At 51.6% G+C, this 18,259-nt stretch overlaps 4 protein-coding genes across 4 annotated transcripts; all 4 read left to right on the top strand.

Moving 5' to 3' along the window:
* Window positions 1-6,332: 6,332 nt before the first annotated feature.
* TRIVIDRAFT_51891 (carbohydrate-binding module family 21 protein) lies at window positions 6,333-8,857 on the top strand (the record flags this gene model as incomplete). Its single annotated transcript, XM_014099897.1, has 3 exons — window positions 6,333-7,298; window positions 7,380-8,237; window positions 8,447-8,857. The coding sequence occupies 3 exons, from the start codon at window positions 6,333-6,335 to the stop codon at window positions 8,855-8,857; spliced, it is 2,235 nt and encodes a 744-aa protein (XP_013955372.1).
* Window positions 8,858-12,881: 4,024 nt separating this feature from the next.
* TRIVIDRAFT_125836 (uncharacterized protein) lies at window positions 12,882-14,523 on the top strand (the record flags this gene model as incomplete). The annotated part of the gene is made up of 4 exons (XM_014099896.1): window positions 12,882-13,142; window positions 13,205-13,315; window positions 13,396-13,571; window positions 13,644-14,523. Coding segments are annotated over 4 exons (1,428 nt in total), but the record flags the coding sequence as incomplete, so codon positions are not given.
* Window positions 14,524-15,420: 897 nt separating this feature from the next.
* On the top strand, window positions 15,421-16,995 carry TRIVIDRAFT_202212 (uncharacterized protein; the record flags this gene model as incomplete). Its single annotated transcript, XM_014099895.1, has 3 exons — window positions 15,421-16,047; window positions 16,111-16,245; window positions 16,321-16,995. The coding sequence occupies 3 exons, from the start codon at window positions 15,421-15,423 to the stop codon at window positions 16,993-16,995; spliced, it is 1,437 nt and encodes a 478-aa protein (XP_013955370.1).
* A 753-nt stretch (window positions 16,996-17,748) lies between these two features.
* On the top strand, window positions 17,749-18,202 carry TRIVIDRAFT_51781 (uncharacterized protein; the record flags this gene model as incomplete). The annotated part of the gene is made up of 2 exons (XM_014099894.1): window positions 17,749-17,956; window positions 18,042-18,202. The coding sequence occupies 2 exons, from the start codon at window positions 17,749-17,751 to the stop codon at window positions 18,200-18,202; spliced, it is 369 nt and encodes a 122-aa protein (XP_013955369.1).
* Window positions 18,203-18,259: the final 57 nt, after the last annotated feature.

Below are 18,259 nucleotides of genomic sequence, written 5' to 3'. Positions count from 1 at the left end.
TGTTGGGGATATTGCCATGCCATCCTTGCACCCGGGACGCCACGCAGATGCTGAGACTTGTTGGTACAGTAGGAGTCGAGATACGAGTACATCTTGGGATGTGCGAGCAGGCCCCTTGGCGCCTAAAGGCGAATGGCCATGAGTGAATCCGTCTCCGCGATCTGAGGAGGCTGTGGCGGGCGGCAAACTCGAGCGCTTTGTGCTTGGGCCACTAACCCATCAGATTGGCTAAGACAAGCTCCCGTAATCTATCTCGACACAATCAGCATTTGCCCATGTACAGAGTATACAGTGTGTATCAGCCCGAGTAAGCTCAGTACATTACTTACATGTACTTGGATGCCAGGATGCCGGCCATGACCCTTCAGGCTCGAACGCCATCACCCTGTGCGTTATGTAGGTGCGGTTTTTTAAGCATGCAGAGAGGTGCATTTGCTGATGGTCAGGCGCATCGACATGGAATTAGCATCATGTACGGAGCACCGGCGTCATGTAAGTTCTCGTAGACGAGTTTCGAGATGCGAGATGATGTGCTGGGCAGGCAGGCAGACGCAGGCGCAGTCGCACTCGACGGCTTGGGAACTCAGCTCCAAGCCGGCATCTTTCTTTTCCCATTCTCTTCAACGGCGACTATCCAATCATCCGATGGGCTTGCAAATGGCGTGCATGCCAAGCGTCTTTCAGCGAGTCGTTTTTCCCCCATGCTCGTACGAGAAGCGAGAAATCCCAATGCGAAGGGAACCTTGTAGCCGAGCAGGCAATTTCCTGTAGGTAATCACTTGAAGACACGCAAGTACCACTCCCTACTCAGATGGCAGCACAGGTACAAGCTCAGAGCGGGTAGCGAATGGCACGGCACGGGAGCGTGTGCGAATGGAGATGGTCGATAGCAAGGATGAAGAAGGTTTCCTGTCGTTGTGATAGTATTGATGTTGGCGTTGCCTAGCGCTGGACAGGAGGAGCAAGCCACCCCTGGTATCAGTGGCCCGTGCGTGTGGCTTGCCCTGTCTCCACTGCGTGGAACTGGAAGCTCGACATTGGCCCGTGCTGGACCCGTCCTTATCTCTTGGCGCGCTGACAAAGACATTGTGGCTGACGATGGAGAAGTTTGTGCCTTGGAAGCACCGCCTTGTGGCCCGCCACTTTGCAGGAAAAAGATGGAGATGGAGGGGTTCACGATGCACGCCCTTCAGCTGTTATTCCATGGCCTTACGTACTGACGCTTCGAGCCGTGATGGATTCATTTTTAATTATTATTATTTACTATTACAGGATTTACTTACCACTATTGGGTTTTCGCCATGTACCCGTACTCGTACATCCAATTCCTGCCCCATCCGACATACGGCGTCCAATGCCTTGCCGACTCGGAAAACGGTCGGTGGCTCGCTGCCTGACTCGGTCATCACACAGACGTGCCGTCCTCCTCCTGCAGATACGGACAGCTGCCTCTAATCGGATAGGGTAGACCAGAGACAGCTCATATGCAGCTCCGGCCGTCCAGGCGCCTAAGCTAGCGATGCTTCGACAGAGCAATTGGAGCCAATTGAGCCCGAACCAGCTCCATGTTGGGCTCGCAGGCATTGCAGCGCAGTGCAGCGCAGACATGCAGTAGCTAAGAGCTGCATTCTCTGCATTAGGAAGCATGACGAGGCCGAATTTGACAACCTGGGGAAGCTTTCGGTCCGTCGTGGGGAAAAGCATATGTGCCAGATGTCGTTGGGCTCCGGGGAGGGGAAGGGAAGGGGGGGGAGGCTTGGATCCTCTGCATCTTTCTGGGAGTCTTCTCGTGAGATGGAGGACGGCGATGCAGGCTCCCTCGAGATGATCCCGGATCCGGGGCGGACACCCGAAGGGACGGGCTGAGCACTTTCGGAGTAGCAAAGTACTGTCTGTGGCTACTCCGCACGACGCCCGCTCCGATGCTCCCACTTTTCCTCAGTCGATTAAGAGACACCAGACGAACAGGCGCCGCAGGGAGAGCAAACAAAGAGGCCAATGTGAAACAGGAAGGCCACGCTGAGGAATGCATTGCGGCGTGTTCTGCCATGGCCTGATTGGAGGGCGCCTTCTGAGCGAGCCTCACCAAACCGCGGGCAACGTCATTATCTCGACATCAAACAGCTAACCCAGGGCCTGGGCACTGCCAATGAGCGGCTGAGAACGGTCGGCATGGACTTGCACTGGCGAGGACAGGGGTCAGATATTCAACGGACCACAGCGTCGGGCGCCACACCAGGACCGGGTCTGATGCCGGAGAGCCCACCCCATTGCTATTCCCAGCGCCATGCCATCCAACCAACCCCCCTGGCGCCAGAAACAAAAATTCTCCTTTGGAAAGCCTACCGGTGTGTACGAGCATGTTACATGTATCTGTTGAGATGGGGTTTTGGGAGCCAGATGGGCAGACTCGCAGCGAAGCATTGCAGGCTGTCGTACTTGAAGAAAGCCGCAGCCTTTTCCCATCCTCCCCTTTACCCCTTCCCCATCTTGATGCAGGAGGAATGGAAAAGAGGGCCTTGGACGGAGTGCGAGACTACTGTACTTGTCTGTACATGCACGGAGCCTGCGGTGCAAGGCTGCAAGCAAGAAAAATACCTGGAAAACGCCTCTGTCCCCCAGTCGCCCCCTTCAATGCGATTCGACAGGCCGTGAGCCAACAAGGGCTCGCGTTTGGCACAAAATTTGCAAATTTTATCTGTCGGGCAAGCTCCATTGCGAGTACGAAGCCCATGCAATCCGCACTGGCGCACTACACGTACCGTACTCGTACGCACAACATAATTTGACGTTACCGTACTGTCATACGGGACGGAAAGTACCCAGAACGAATGATGTTAGCGACACAAGTACCCGGACACTCTCATTGCCAGGGCGATGACCAGCTGGCACTAACGTGAAAGGGCAGTGTTAGTCGTCGTAGCTATCTCCATATCCGGCTTCACCGGTTATCCGACCTGGCCAAGAGCGAAGCGCACTCGTACGCGGACAGGAAAAAGGCAAAAAGAAAAGGCAAAGCTAACAGGAGAGGGCGCGCGGGGATGGGCCCGACCAAATATTACTGCCAACTGATCTCAGATGAAAAGGTTTGGTCCGGCATGATACAGGTGCGCTATTGCTTGTTCACATCGTGGGGATTGTGCACATCATGGGCACATCTCAAGCCATGTGACATCGATATCAGCCCATGGCATTCCACGCGTTATTGTGCAATCGGCACTTTGCGAAGCTGATAGAAGGCCACATTATATTCGTAAGTGCATTGTTATCAGGCGACGCCACCCAGCGCACGTCCGTTTTGGGACTGACGCAAAATTTTCCACGGTGCACGCTTATCTGGGCGGAGGGAGAGATCAGAAACCGTTCTAAAAAAGGCGACGGCGTCTTTTTAAGACAGGATGATGACAGACAAGCCCCGTCTTTGCTTAGAAGAAGCAGAAATGCTGCCCACTCCGGCCGGGAACTCGCAACGCCCGTAGGGGGCCGCCAGCTGGGTCTCCGCGGGAACTCAGCGAATTAGTGTCGACGAGATGTGCTCTCTGGCGCTGGATGGTATCACGGCATTTGTTATCATCGCCATTTGCTTTCGCTGCTTGTCTACTAGGTATCTGGGGGCTGCCCTGGAGTAATCAAGGCTTGGAGAAGCTTCCCAACACATACCTGGGCTCCGTCCATCGATTACTAGCTTCTTACCGTCTGAGGATGGCGATGGCACGGGGTGCACAGGATGTGTGCATTAGCATGGTTGAGTTGTTGCTGTCATGTACGGTATGTACTCGTACATGTATCCAGATACATGCTCGTACATGGCCTTGTATGGAGTACATGCTTGTACATATGTATGCATTCGACAGGCGAGACGAGACGAGACACGGAGGAAAAACGAACGGCAGGGCAAAATGCCCATTGAGGTGGCTAGCAGTAGGCGGCTTTGCACGCAGCTGCCGGCCTACTCCGCAAAAATGGGCATCCAGATGCGACCTCGACACTGCAGCTCTATTACATTAGGTTGCATTACTGGTGAGGTATTCGTTGGCTGACGACCGCTGGCAAATCCCTCCGGCTCCCGGCTGTGGGAGGGGAAAGGACTGGCACACCTTTGCCGCCCTTTTGCTTTCCTCTGCTGTGTATAACGGCGCTTGAGTGTGTGTGAATGTGTGAGTGCGTGCATTCTGGGCCGTTTTCGCCTCTCCGAGTGGATTTCTCAGTGTCTCTCGTCCTTTGCCGCTGCGCTACTGTGCCTGTTCCAGACGAGTATATTTGGTACATGTTGATATCGGATGCGCTGAGGAGGGGGCAAAGGGGGGGGGCGTCTTCATATCACGACAAGGACCAGAGCACAAGTGCGAGTGCTCCGTTGAGATGGAGCTAAGCCGGGCCCCCGTAAATTGAAGATCAAAGGTCCAAGCATCTCCAACCCAACGGCGAGTATGGAGTACGAGGATTCGCACATTCAAGTCGACGCATGGCAAGCTTGATGGAGGACCAGTGCTTGGGCCGCCGATACAACACTGCACTAACACTAGGCACGGCGATGGGGCTGCTGAAGTTGTTGGTGGTTGCTGGGTTCAGGTAGCCGGTTGAGCTGTTGCTCGGCTCGCCAATTTGTTGTCTCGCCCCCCTGTTGGCCGCCTATCTCAAGGCCCCTCTCTCAGGGATGAGGTTGCTGGGCCCATGGCCAGGCCACCCTCCAAGCCGATCGACGGCGGCCCACCATCTCAAGCCATCGAACCAGTGTGGCAGCCCTCTGGAGACTTGGCTAGGAGGGGAGTGGTGCTGCTAGTAAGGCAGTGCTGGCTGCTGGGCCAGGGTTGCTCATAGGCAAGGCCGGCGTACTCGTCGATGACAAGATTTCGAGATGGACTCAACCTCACCCTCACCCCTGTCTCTGCCGCTAGTGCCAGCCAAGTTTTCAAATCCCCCATGCAGACTAGAGCAGGGCAAGTTCAAGGTCTCAGTGCAGTACAAGTCGCTGCGGCGCATAGCAACCTGGATCCGGGCCCGAGCCTTCCACTAGCAGGTACCTGTACGATGGCGCTGCTCTAGTGTTTGGTTTTTTTCTTTTTTTTCGCCTCTGCTCCATTTGGGCGCCGGTACTTGCAGGCTTGCCTTTCCTTGGTACAACACCTGGGTACGTATCGGCCGTCTCACGCAGCCAAAAACAGCCTCTCCCCACCTCCGTCCGTCGACAGACTTCCCTATCTTTCCCATTTTCCTCATCCTCATCTTCAACCTCATCGGCATCACCACCGCCGTCTCCTCTCTCCTCCTCTTCTTCTCTTCAAGGGTTAATTCATCCCCCTACAGCCCAGTCCACGACGTCCTGCCCGCCTCCAGTCAGTGGAATCAGAGCACAAAGGACACAGCCAGACTGCAGTCTCCTCCCCGTCGTTTCCGTGCATCTTCGAGAGTCATCCGCCATCTTCGCCGTGCTTTGCATCCATCATCAATTCTCAGCTCCCTTCATCCTGAGCACCTCCACATCCCGCATCAAGCTTCAGCTGGGTCTTTGCTTCGTCATCGTGCAAGGATTTCTCTCTATTCTCTCCTCTGTCCGACTCGACAACGTTCACCGGGCCGGCCACATTATCCGCCAGACAACTCGTTTGGCGACCTCCAGCATCAACCTCCGCACCAAGTTTTGTGCTTCCACGGCTGCACCTCACAGTCTTTTGCTCGGTTGCTGGAATATTGCCCGAGCTTGAGACCGTGTCGTTGCTTCCTGTGCACTCCGGAGAATTGGCCCTGATATTCCCTTCTGCCTTCCACTGTAAGTCCCCATTGAGTTTTAGCTTTTCTCAAAGAGTTTCATTACCAAGCACGGAAACTTCCGACAACCCTTGTCTTTTTCCCTTTTCATCTCGAAAGTTCCGTTTGAACAATCTCCATACTGTCCCAACGCCCTCAAAAGAATTACTCATGGGCAAATCGCCGTGCCGTGCTCGTGGGCCAGACTTGGGTCATTTAAACCATGTGTTGTTCCCTCTCCACCTACACCCCCTGTCCTGAACCTCAAATCGTCTCTTATTGTTTGATATCGACCGCCACGTGCTGACAACGTACTTTCCCATGCATCCAGATCATCCCACCTAGATACTAGCTTCCCTATCGCTACTCTTTCTCTCTTGCCCGCCCGCAAGTCCGACAACAATCCCTAGTGTTTTGTATCCTATGATATAATTGGAACGAGTGTGCAAATCATTAGCTTTTAAACGACGGTCGATTTAAGCCGTTGAAGAATCATTTGCAACTGCTCTTACAAGCCGGATTACGTTATCATTACCAGACAGGCTTTTTACTCTTCCAGTAATACCCCAGCAAACGTTCTGGGAATGCCTTACACGCCGCCCTCTCACCGATCTCCCGCCTCCTCAGCGACTGCTTCACCAGATGTGAGCCGGCGCTCATCAATCACCTCAGGCCAGAAGCCCTCGCTACCTCGCTCAGCCTCGTACCTCAGCAAGAACCGTCGAACACCGTCCGCACCCCCGTCCGTAGAGGCTCACTCTACACCATCCCCTCCTTATGGCTCTTCCGATGAAGTCAAGAACGCCGGTACACCTCCTGTGAGCGCCAGCCTGCGCAAGTCACCCCCGCCGGTGACTGACGACAGGGGAATTCCCAATGCTGCCATCATCTCTCCGCCTGATTCGGCGTCGTCGGATAGCGAGGATGAGAGCCGTCCGGAAATTCGAGGGAGGAAGCTGGGGAAGCTCAGGGATGCCGTCAGCCAGATCCCCCAACCCCGGACACCATCACCCCCGAGCAAGGAATCAAGGCTAAGCCCTGGCGATGTTACTCCTCGGAGCATCATGCACACTAGTTTCAGCGCCATGTCTCTGAGTGATCTTCCCAAGTCGGGACGCCGAGGCCATGTCCGGTCTGCAACTGATCCCAATGTGTCGGCTATCATGACATCTGCCGAGAACTCCCAGACTGTCTCGGAGGACTCGGAAGACGACCTGAGGCCTAAGCCGCCGATGGTGCGCAAGAAGTCTGGCGAGCTGGTCCGACCGGCTCTGCGGGGTAACAAGCGGCCCTCAAGCATGCCTGGCACTCCCGTATTCGCCAAGGCCGTTCACTTCGACTCTCACTTGGAACATATCCGCCACTTCCTTCAGGTTGACCGGCCACTGGCCGTCAGTGCGGGTTCGTCACCAGTCGAGAACTACGACAGTGATGCGGAGTACCCCTTCCCGGGAGGCGAGAAGAGGACCGTTGCGCGATCACCGCCATTTGACTGGCAGCTCATCACCAACAACTTCCCCCACGACTCTCCTCTGCGTCGAGAGCAACCTGTTCGCCTAGAAAAGGTTTGGCTATCCGCAGATCAGAAGTCGATGCTGGGTTCCGTCGTTGTTTCCAACCTGTCCTACCAGAAGTCGGTTGTATGCCGCTTCACCATGGACTATTGGAAAACAACTTCAGAGGTCGTTGCCGAGTTTAGCCACGAGATCCGGCCCAAGGTCACCCGCGATGGCCAAGACCGCTTCAGCTTCTCCATCAAGTTGTCGGACACTGCCAACCTGGAGATGAAGACTCTGTATTTCTGCATCCGCTACAACGTCAACGGCCAGGAGTATTGGGACAGCAACAACTCTGCCAACTTCCAGGTTGATTTCCGGAAGCAGTTCAAGCCGCAGAACGGTAAGAACGGCTTCCAAGGTGCTGTGTCTCGGTCGACCAACAGCCTACCGCGGAGCAACCGCAAGCAGACTCCTTCTGCTCCCGGTCGGCCCGCGCAACATCATTCGTTTGAGAATTTTAATGATAAAACACCAAAGTTTAAGTTTCCTGCTGATGACCAAATCCACGACTACTTGGGCGAATCCAACACTCCTGGCCTCCGCCTCAAGACCAAGTCGACCAGCAACTTGGCTAGTGATAACATTACCAAGGGCCTGGGCCTAACCGCTCCCAGTGGACTGGCCTTCGCCAACCGTTATGATTTTGGCGCCTCATTGAGCGCTGCCGTCCAGGCGGCCAAGGACTCTGCGGCCAAGGACAAGGACGCTCTCTATATGAAGAGAAACGTCCGCGACAGCCCTACGCCAATGACCTTTGGCCCTCCTCTGAGCGCACCGCATGCTCCTCAGCCCAGCCAGGCCGCCGCTTCACCTGCTGCCGCCGCTGCTGCTGCCGCTGCCACTGCTGCGACTCCCTCCTCGCCTAATGTAGGCCTTGGCCTCGGCCTCGCCAGCTCTTCCTACGAAGAGCTCGTCAGTAAATACTGCTTTGTACGTACTCCTGGAGATCACTTCAGCGTCCCCCAGCCGCCCCAGCCGCCTGCCGCCGTCTAGTTGTTGGTATAAGGAAATTCCCGCCGTCATGCAACAGAAATGGAGGGAGGCTCGTGGAGCGATGGGCAAGACTGTCTGAAAAAAATATTGAAAAAAAATGGGATGGTATTGTGTAGCTGACATTTGGCTTTTTTCTGTTTTTACAGTTTGGTTCGAAGCAATCGACTACGACGGCGGCGACTAATGGAACGACCAAGAGCGAAGAGAGCGAAGGCGTTAGCCCAACTACGGTGTCGGAGGCGACGATGGCTCACCCTCTTCACCACACCGGCCCTGCAGCTCACCATAGCCTCCACCACCCCATTGATATGAAGCTCACCCGGCCCCTGACCGCCGATTACCTCGCGGCATCGCACTCATCTCCTCTCGACTCTATATCCTCGGTCCTCATCAGCAGGGACCAGTCGTCGACTCCCAAGTCGATGACTCACATGAGGTCACCATCACCGTCCTTTTCCACATCCCCAACTGATGCTCCATTCTTCGCGCAGCAGATGATTCAGCAGCGATTCCGCTGGAGTGCAGAGCCTCATACTGCTACCGCCATCCGAGGCTAGATTACCTATGGAAGCGGCTATCGGATGAGAACAGCTGCTATATGCCGGATCTTTCTCGGTTGACGGTTTTTTATTTTATTTTTATTTTTACAAACTGAGAACATTTTTTAACAAAACTTGGTTTGGGTTTGGACAGCTGACAAAAGCAATGGATGTCCTATGTTTTTAACACTGCGAGGCTTTAACATGGCCTCGTCCATTTTTTTTTCACGGCCTCTCCGCCAAAAAAACCTGAGGGGCCGCGTTGCAGTCTTTGCTTTTCTTTTTGTTCCAGCAACAATTAAAGAGCGAGAGTTGTTGTATTTTCCTTTTCTCTTTTTTTTCTTACTTGTATTTTGGCTTTGTTTTAGCTTCTGGGAGTTTGGTCACATACGATACGGATTTGTCTTTTCTTACTGTTTGGCGCTGACAAGGGCATCTGGGAATTTCTGGTACTGTTTTTCTTTGGCTGCTCTCTTTTTTTTTATTGCGCACTGGGTTCGGTTCATGACAGGTCTTGCGTTGGAGTAACATCACCACTACGGTTTTCTCCTCTACTTTGTGTTTCATTTCCTACGGGAGGTTTGTTTTTCTCCCGCTTTTGTTATACGTCTTTCACGGCTCCAGACCGTTATGAACAAAGCGGACCAGGCGAATTGATAATGACTTGTCAACGCTCTCATTTGTGTTTTTAGGGAATGGACTGAAAGGCGGCCGACGGGTTGGTTCTTTGGTCCAGGGTGCATTGGGCTACTACGAGCAGGCGGGGAATAGGAAAGGAAAAAGTCGGTTGCTAATGGTATTGATTCGATTGGTTCTGCAGGCATTCTGGTACTACTACACACAAAGAGATCAGACATAAATGAAATTGCCTAGATTACAGATGTTATGCTTGACTGCCCCTTTGTGCTACGTTGTGATTGCATGTGACTGCATGTGATTACCTGTCTATGCTACATGGCAGACTTGGCTTTTTCTTTGACATCGTCGACGGCCCACTTGGCGGCGGCATTCGCTTGGAAAGGACATGGCGTGAGAGCAAGGTAGGCAAAGAGATACAGGGGAGCCAATTGCAGTGCTGGATTTGGGCATTCGGTTCACCAGGTTTGTTTATACCAGGTTTACTACGGAGTACTGGTATGGCACAGAACAGACAGATACAGAGTACAGATACTCGCGCAGGTTGGGAACAGAACACACAACTTCTCATACTTGTTCGATCTACTTGCACAGAGGGCATTTGCTAGGTATTCGGCATCACCCTCGTCATTGTTGTCCAGACAAGAGCCAGAGTCAGCAGGCATCGACGGCGATGAGCTCGGCAACTTTGCGGGGGGCGAAGTGCGTGCATAGAAGCAACAAGCCATTGGGCTGTGCTGTGCTCTGTTGTTGTTCTGTGCGGCCGCGAGATGCATCTGGGCAATGCATCTCAGGGCGTATAACTCCTCTGCCGGCCGTAAGACTAGCCTAGCAAGAAGAGGGATTTTTTTTTTCTTTTACTTTCTGTGCATGAGCGAGTTTCTAGACTAGGGGGGAGAGTGTTTTTGTTTTTTTCCTCGTATGAGAGGAGCATGGTAAGGCGAGGCCAAAAAAACAAGCGACATGCATTCGTCGTGCATCTTGGGCGGATGTGCATGAGAAGGGGGAAAGAGGGAACATGTGTTGAGAGAGGAGTGGCTGTTTTTATAAGTTGCTTATGTCTTGGTGCCTGATGATGGGGAGGGGGGAGGGGGGCCTTTATATATTATGTTATTTTTATTTTGTATCTTTTTTGATAGGGGTACGTGTAAGATGCATGATGGGATGCGAATGGATGGAGAACGGCGCGACTCCGTGCGAGTACTCGTACTCGTACATGAGGCCCCCAAGTCAGTCTAGGCGGGCAGACGGGGGGAGTGAAAAGAGAGGGCGTGTGCGGATGGAGAAATGATAACGGGGAGGATCGTGAATGAGGATTTATGGAGTAGATGGAACCAACTAGGCGATGAGGGTTTTTGGGTTGGCGATGCGGCCTGGGGGTTTGTTTTTCCTCTTGTTTGGCGGAGCGAGAGGCCGTTTCTGAACTCCCCTTGCTCCGTGCTTCTCGCATCTGTATAGAGATGGAGAAGGAAAACGCATCTATTGTGGAGAGCGAGAGGGAGGCCCATGGCTTGTGGAGACGACGTTGTTGATTGAGAGGGTCGTGCATCGCAAACATGGATTCGATGCATTGTGTAGCCGTCTACATCTGTCGTAGCAGTACGGAGTACATGTTAGCATATCCAGGCTTGCCTTAGCTTAGTCACATCGCATATTGTCTCCAGCTGCGGGATGGTGGAACTGCGAGAGACCTTTGTTTATCTTGTTCCTTGTTTGTACTCGAGATTCTGCATATCTGGGTGCTAATGCATATGCCAGACGCCCGTCCTAATGTCGAGTAAGAGAGCAATGCATCATGAAGGATGCAAAAAAGGGGAGAAATACCTCCTAGTTTCTCCGCGAGCGCGTTCTCGTATGTCAGTGTCATTATGATGCTGGACTAACAGGGCTCTGGAGATGTTGGGAGATGCTACCTGTATTTTCTCCGCTAGAGCGGCAAGTTTTCCCACTGCAGGGCTCTTTTTCTCGTTTTTTTTCTCTTCTCCTCTTTTTTTCGGTGCGGGACGATGTTATAGCACCGATTGGCTTGTAAGTGCCGTTGGGCTCTGAGCCGTGGTTACATTACTAACTGGTAGCTCGTACACGTGAATGGCTTCACCAAACAAGGGTTTTGAGCTGCTTCTGTTGCTATATGAGATGCAACTAGCTCTGGTTAGAAGAGGAAAATCGCAAGGTTGACGTGGCCAAGTTTCTTTTTGCAACTCTACCTTTGCATGTCATGCCACATCCGCTTTGTTGAGGCGCCAGAACGCTGCTTGTATGCAGGGTAGTTGAAGGAAGAGCCACTGTATACGAATTAACAAAATCATAGTTGTACTTGTATGTACGAGTAATTTCGTAACTACGTCTAAATTAGTGATTATGCTCACGGACCAAGTTTGCTACACAAATCGTGCCAATGGAGATGAAGGAACGGGCGCCGCGTACGCACTGGCGATGGCGGCGCTGCCGGATTGCTCAACGGACTGTATTGGTTGCTGGCCCGTGCGATAGCTGTTCCATTCCAGCTAAGATAACTGCTGTAAGTTACCTAAGCTCTTTTCTATCTGTAGCTGTGACTAATTAGAGATTGAGGCATGATTGGTTATTTGCCACCGTGCCTTGACTGAGACAGCCAAGACAGCTCGCTCAGAGTTACCAAGACTGCAGTGAGAGCTGCCAACGTTGTTATATTCTAACAACAGTTCTGACAGCTATTATTAAGAGAATTGAGATTATCGTAAGAAAATGAACAAGGAAGTCAGCCGATCAGCCGAATCTACCCCTTTCGGCGACTTGGAAAGGCTAGCCTTACGGCTATCGCGATTCGGCTCGAGCCCTATCCAGTATGGCTCCAAACCAGCACTGCCACGATTTTTTTTTTTCATATGAGTAAGAGCCAAAATTGAGATGAAAACAGACAACATGTCTCAGATTGGCATTGCCGTCTAGCAAGGGCGTATGGTCTGGAACAGCGGGAACGTGCGGTCTTTTGCTTCTAGTGTTTCTTCTTCTTGGTAGTTTCGACAACTGCCGCCTAGTAACTAGTATGAGTTTGTAAAAGTGCCACCTGAACTCTAACGCTTCAGCTCTGCCGGACCACTTCTGTCAGGGCTTCCGTCGTTTCAATTTTGTTTTCATTTCCTCTCTTTGCTCCACGAGTGACTTTCCCTTTCGAGACATATCTCGCGGAGGCGAGGAAACCTCTCATAAATTGGCTGCCTCCAAGAATCCTCGAGCCAAGCCGAGACGAACATGTAATCAATTCTCACCAACGAGTGCGGGCGCTCCGGTCGAGGGAAAACACAGAATCAAGATGCGTGCGGCTGTCACGGCGATTAAACATTCGCCGACGCTGATGAGCTTGCGGAGCGACAGCTGGCGCAGCGAAGGCCGCGGCGATGCCTTCTCCATTGAGCATTTCAAGCGGAAGAACCAGTTCAAGCGGCTGCTTCTCGCGTGCTTCTTGCGATGGGCGATGACGATGCTGCTGGTTGTGGGAGTGTATCTTGTGCTGTGGCGGTATTCAATACAGGAGGTCATGTTGAGCAAAAAGAAGAACGAGTTCAACACGTTGATTATAGCGATTTCGATTGCGCTAGGTCTCAATATTGCGAGCTCGATGAAGCATATGGTGAGGGAATTGAGATGGTGGGTTTTGAGCTGGTACGAGTGGACACCAAAAGAGGTAAACAAGACTCGATGCACGCGAGGCAATTCGTAATGGCTAATGTACTTGCGATGGTACAGACCGATTGCATTCTACAGAGCGAAAACTTTAGCAGTCTCTTCACGTTGGGCTACGTAACACACCGCAACTGGGTGAGGGTCTATGTTTTGTTCTGGGTCTTGATCAATGTGGTGAGTGACATTCATCATCTTCTTTGCCGTTGACGAGGTGTATCGCGAGCGATTTAACTAATTGCGAATGGAATACGTAGGCTTCGCAAATAGCCGTCGCAACTCTTGGCCTGACTTACAACATCAATCAAGCGGACACGATAGACGTGACGAAGCCTGGAACCGTCGCGGTGCCGGATATGACCAATATCCAGACAAATAAAGTACTGTCGTCTAATTCACAGGCTGTTAGTGCCCTGCGATATACAGCAAACAAGTGCGTCTCTGGAGGAAACAAGAAAGGGCGAGAACAAGTATGAAGGAATGCATCAGCTAACTCATGGTACAGCTATGGCCTCATTGCCCTTGCCTGGGGATTTGGCGGAGTTGATGAGATCCCCAAGCCTGGCATGCTCTTTGATACAGACGCCAATCTGATGTACTGTAGCGGGAACTCGTGCCAGTACATCTTCTACGAGGCAACGCCGGATAACCTATCATACTTTCAGATGGTGGCGACGAATCGATCGATTTCGACCCAGGCAACGTGCCGGTCGTGGAAGGTTCTCAAGGGAGGAGATGGAACCCAACGAACGATTGTCATTGACGATGCGAACCGGACCGTGATTGCGATTCCCGCCTTGAATGGAGCAGCTCAGACGACTTTCATGGTTGACCCCGATCGCGGCTCCGGGCCAAACTGGGGGCACATCTTGGCATTTGAGGCATCCTCGACGGATCCGTGGTTCTACAACTGCAATGTCACCGTTGGAGCAGTCACAAACGTCCAGAACCCGGTGCAGGAAGTCGGAGTCAATGTCACATCGCTCGCTGCCTCGGCTATTGCGCTCCAGGGCTATGGCGCGTCGACCTTTGGAGTCAACTCAAACAGCACCAGACATTTTCAGTTCCAGAGTTATCCGGCAGAGTCCTTTTACGGAGCAACTCAGGGAGGCAATGTGACCGGCATGGGCCAGTTGATGGCTTCCTTTGCTGTTGGTGTTGTTGCCATCACTGCCCAGGTCAATAGCAATGTTAATGCCCCGGGATTGCTACCGTTGAAGGGGATTCAGCTCGACATTAACAAGTGGTACTATGTGCATTTGATCTTGGGCCTGACTGTGGGACTGCAACTGCTGCTGGCGGTGATTGCAGCCGCAGTGGCGAGCAAGGTGACGGTGAGGGATCATAGCTGCGTTGGTTTGGCGACGGCATTGCAGCCGTTGTTGTGGAAGCTTGACTCTTCCGGAGGCGCGAGGATGGAGAGTGAAAAGAGGATATTTGAGAGGCTTGGGGACACGGTTAAAGTGAGTTATGAGAAAGGGAGAGGTGGGATATACTGCATCAAGGTTAAGGATTAGGAGATTGCTGTTGTAAAGGCTTCGTCCTATATATTTAATAATTAATATTGCAAATGTGATGTGGCTGCTGTCTTGAGGATTGCCAACGGGAATATTGCACCTACCACTTACACCTTGGTAGATCGTGTTCGGCGGGTTCAAGTCGAAGTGTTTAGACTTCTTAGTCCCATTGTGATATTACTCTGAGAAACAGGCGTATCTGCTGATGCTTTGAACTCCATGTCATAGTTGGCGTAAAAGTCGCTTACACAAGTATTATCGTGCAGAGTGGTGGGTGCTTCATGGAACTGTATGAGGAGTAAATCCTGTCAAAGATTTAATGCTGATGAAATGTATTTGTAAGGAATCGGACCTGATTATACCAAAATTGCCGTGTGCTCCTCATGGCATTATCTCGGGATTGTTACAAAACGACACGATGAGCGTCCGTCCATCATGCTCTTTTATTAATACAACTCCTCCCACCGTATCAAACACGATATCACAAACCATTCCCGTTATGGAAAACAGTACCCTTGTCATATCCTTGTCGCTATCACCCCACAATCAGCGCCACCAAACCCGCTTCTTTCTCCAAGCTTCTGCACGAAGTTGCTCTTCTACGCTAGCTGCCGACAACCGTCTCGGTGGCAAGCTCTCAAATGAAGGCTCACCAACTGCTCCTTCAAATCTTCGGATGGTCCCCGTATTTCTGATCATTCCTGAACATACACTCGGTATACACGGGAATATTGATTTCTCATCGCAAGCACAGACATGGACACCATGTCGCAGACTTTTACTCATGTCTTCATAACAGCAACCAATGGGCTGCAGCCTGACGACAAGCAGGCGAGGAAACAGATACGGAAACAGGCCATGAGCAAGGTCGCCCAAGCAAGGCGGAAACGAGGCGGCTATGGAAAGCACAATTTAATACAGTATCCAGTTGAGATACTGCCTGTCAGTGATGGCAAAGCTGATCATCGAGTTTCAGTGAAAGCTGTCATTCCTGCTCATCTCGCTAGCTCCCCATACGAGAAAATGAGGAGACGATACAACTTCGATCTTCTAGACCTATCTCAGTTGACGTCGTTCCACGTTGGCTATTCGACGGCAAGCTCCCTGGCCAGCAAGCCCACGATGTTGATTGATATCCTCGGCCATCGGAATTGGTCGTACCTGAACTACTTGCCGAGCCGGATCGGGCATAACGGCGCTTTAGACAAGGCTGCCGCGTGTGTGGCCGCTAGAGCTCAACAATGGCTTTCTTCCCCTTCCGAACCGGTATCCAATAGCATCTTGAAGCTGTACGCGAGTGCATTGGCAGCTCTTCAAGCCGAGTTACAGTGTCCCAACGCATGCCTTCGACCAGACGTGCTCTGTGCTACTCAATTACTTGGATTATACGAAGTGAGTTTTGATACATATAGAGAAGAGGTTTTCACTGCTATTGGTTACTTATGAATCCCCCAGCTGTTGAAAATGTCGACCGAACACGCTTGGAGATATCATTCTACGGGGGCGACTGCGTTGATCCAGCTTCGTGGCCCAGGACGCTGCGAGACCGATTTCGAGAAAGCACTGCTGCTATCTCATGTTGGACAGATCGTAAGCCCCTCTCTTTAATTTGACATTTCCCGAAATATTGGAGAGAAGTGATGTGATTACTAAAACCACATCCAGTTCCACGAAGCGCTCAACGTCAACCAGAACTGTTTCTTAAGCGATGGCCCCTGGCAGGCTGCATTGCGCTCCCTCCCCACAAATGACAATTTATTCTCCGATAGGAGCAAACCCATTGTATCACTTTTGACAAAGGTATGCCGCGTGCCGCAATATTTCCACCAGGCGTCGCAAATTGTGTGCGTTACGCGCCATGACACTCCGACCGACGTGATTGATGATGTGGTGAACAATTTGCATCAGCTTCGTCTCAAAATTTCACTTTGGTATGAAAAATTCTTTGAGGCAACCATAGATGACTGCCCCAATGAAATGATAGACAAAGATAGGCAGCATGAAGCTCTGGGGTTCAGCTTTGCCGTGTCTATTATACTAAACCGTATGCTCTTCTGCTTAGATCCTGTGGCGAATGCCTCCTGTGAAGAGACAGCGCAGGCAATTGCTTCGAAAATCCTTATGATTAAAGCGGAGGGGTTGTCGACAGTATCTCAAGCTGAGCTGTTTATGGCAATCAAGATTGCCGTCGCCAAGGTTACCCTTGCTACAGCAGAAAGATGGAAAGATTGGTATACAAGTGTGTGTACTCAATCCGAACCTCCATCCGGACGACATATAATGCCAAAGGAAATATTTGTCGATTGGTTTCAGAGAATGAACTGGAAGACGCTTTGCTAAACTAGATAAAGAAAATAAAAGAGGGGACAGTATGTATCTAGTCGAGAAGGATCTCGTTTGTAATAACATGCTAGTATCTGAGATCCACGCGGATTACATTTCCATGTTATATACGAACCACTTCATCATAATCGGAACAGATAGGCTATTCCCCACGACTTTGCTATTTCGTATTAGGCCAAAACGATCGGTAGACGCGAGAGGTTCGTCGATTGATTCCAAACTAGCAGAATAACTCTATTGCAACCTGATGTCAAACCTGCCAGGGTACTGGTCCCTTGAAAAAGCTTAGCGCCCGCCCTCGATGCCGCAAAGTGAACCGCTCGTAACTCCCGAAGAGCTCCGAAGAGCTGACAAGGGTACGTTTTTCCAGGCAGGGCTTAGCGTTGCTGTTTAAGCTACTCCGGATAGCTTGATCCTTTCCGCCCAGCGGGAGTGAAGCAGCCGGCAACTCGCATTTCAGCTGAGAGGAAACTGGCGTCGAGAAGATGTGTAATCTTTGATGCTATTTGCGGGACAGACAACTTATTGGATTTGTAATTAGCCGGATATTGACGTCGGGTGTGTTGATGTGGCTCGATTGGATTGACTTTCAGAGCAATGAGCCATCTCGCAATCATGTATATAAGTCCATGATGCTCTCCTCTCTGGAATCGAAACTCAATTCACACAACAAGCACTCAAGACCAATCAACAGAATCAACACACTTACAACCACTTTTACCGCAATCTTCCACCTTTCCAACCTTCAAAATGCCTATCGGACACGTTCTCCTCCACGTCGCAAAGGCCAACTTTGCTCCCACTGTTGAGTTTTACACCACTGTCCTGAAGACTCTTGGACTCCAGAAGCTTCCTGGTTTCCCTGAGGGAATGGTTGGATTTGGAATCAACGGACCCGAGTTCGTTCTTCTTGCTGGAGAAAAGACCTCCAACGCCCACGTTGCTTTCGCTGCTGCCGGTAAGTAAAAACAGTGTCCTACCCTGGACATGTCGCTCCTTACGGAGTGAATTGAATTCATGCAGCTGCTAACGGTATATCGCAGATGTTAATGCAGTTGATGCCATCCACACCGCGGCTCTCGCAAACGGTGCCAAGGACAATGGAGCTCCCGGAATCCGAGCTGGAATTCACCCCAAGTACTACGCTACTTTCTTCCACGACCCCGTTGGCAACAACATCGAGGCTGGCACTCTCACTGCTTGAGGACGACTCTGAGGCAGCGCATTAAAGGAAAGGGCCATTGAATGAATTGGGATGCAC

Source organism: Trichoderma virens (assembly GCF_000170995.1).
Source record: "Trichoderma virens Gv29-8 chromosome Unknown TRIVIscaffold_74, whole genome shotgun sequence".
In the NCBI taxonomy this organism is placed as follows: domain Eukaryota; kingdom Fungi; phylum Ascomycota; class Sordariomycetes; order Hypocreales; family Hypocreaceae; genus Trichoderma; species Trichoderma virens.
Note: the sequence above shows the minus strand (reverse complement) of the source record. Positions and strands in the feature narration are given on the sequence as shown.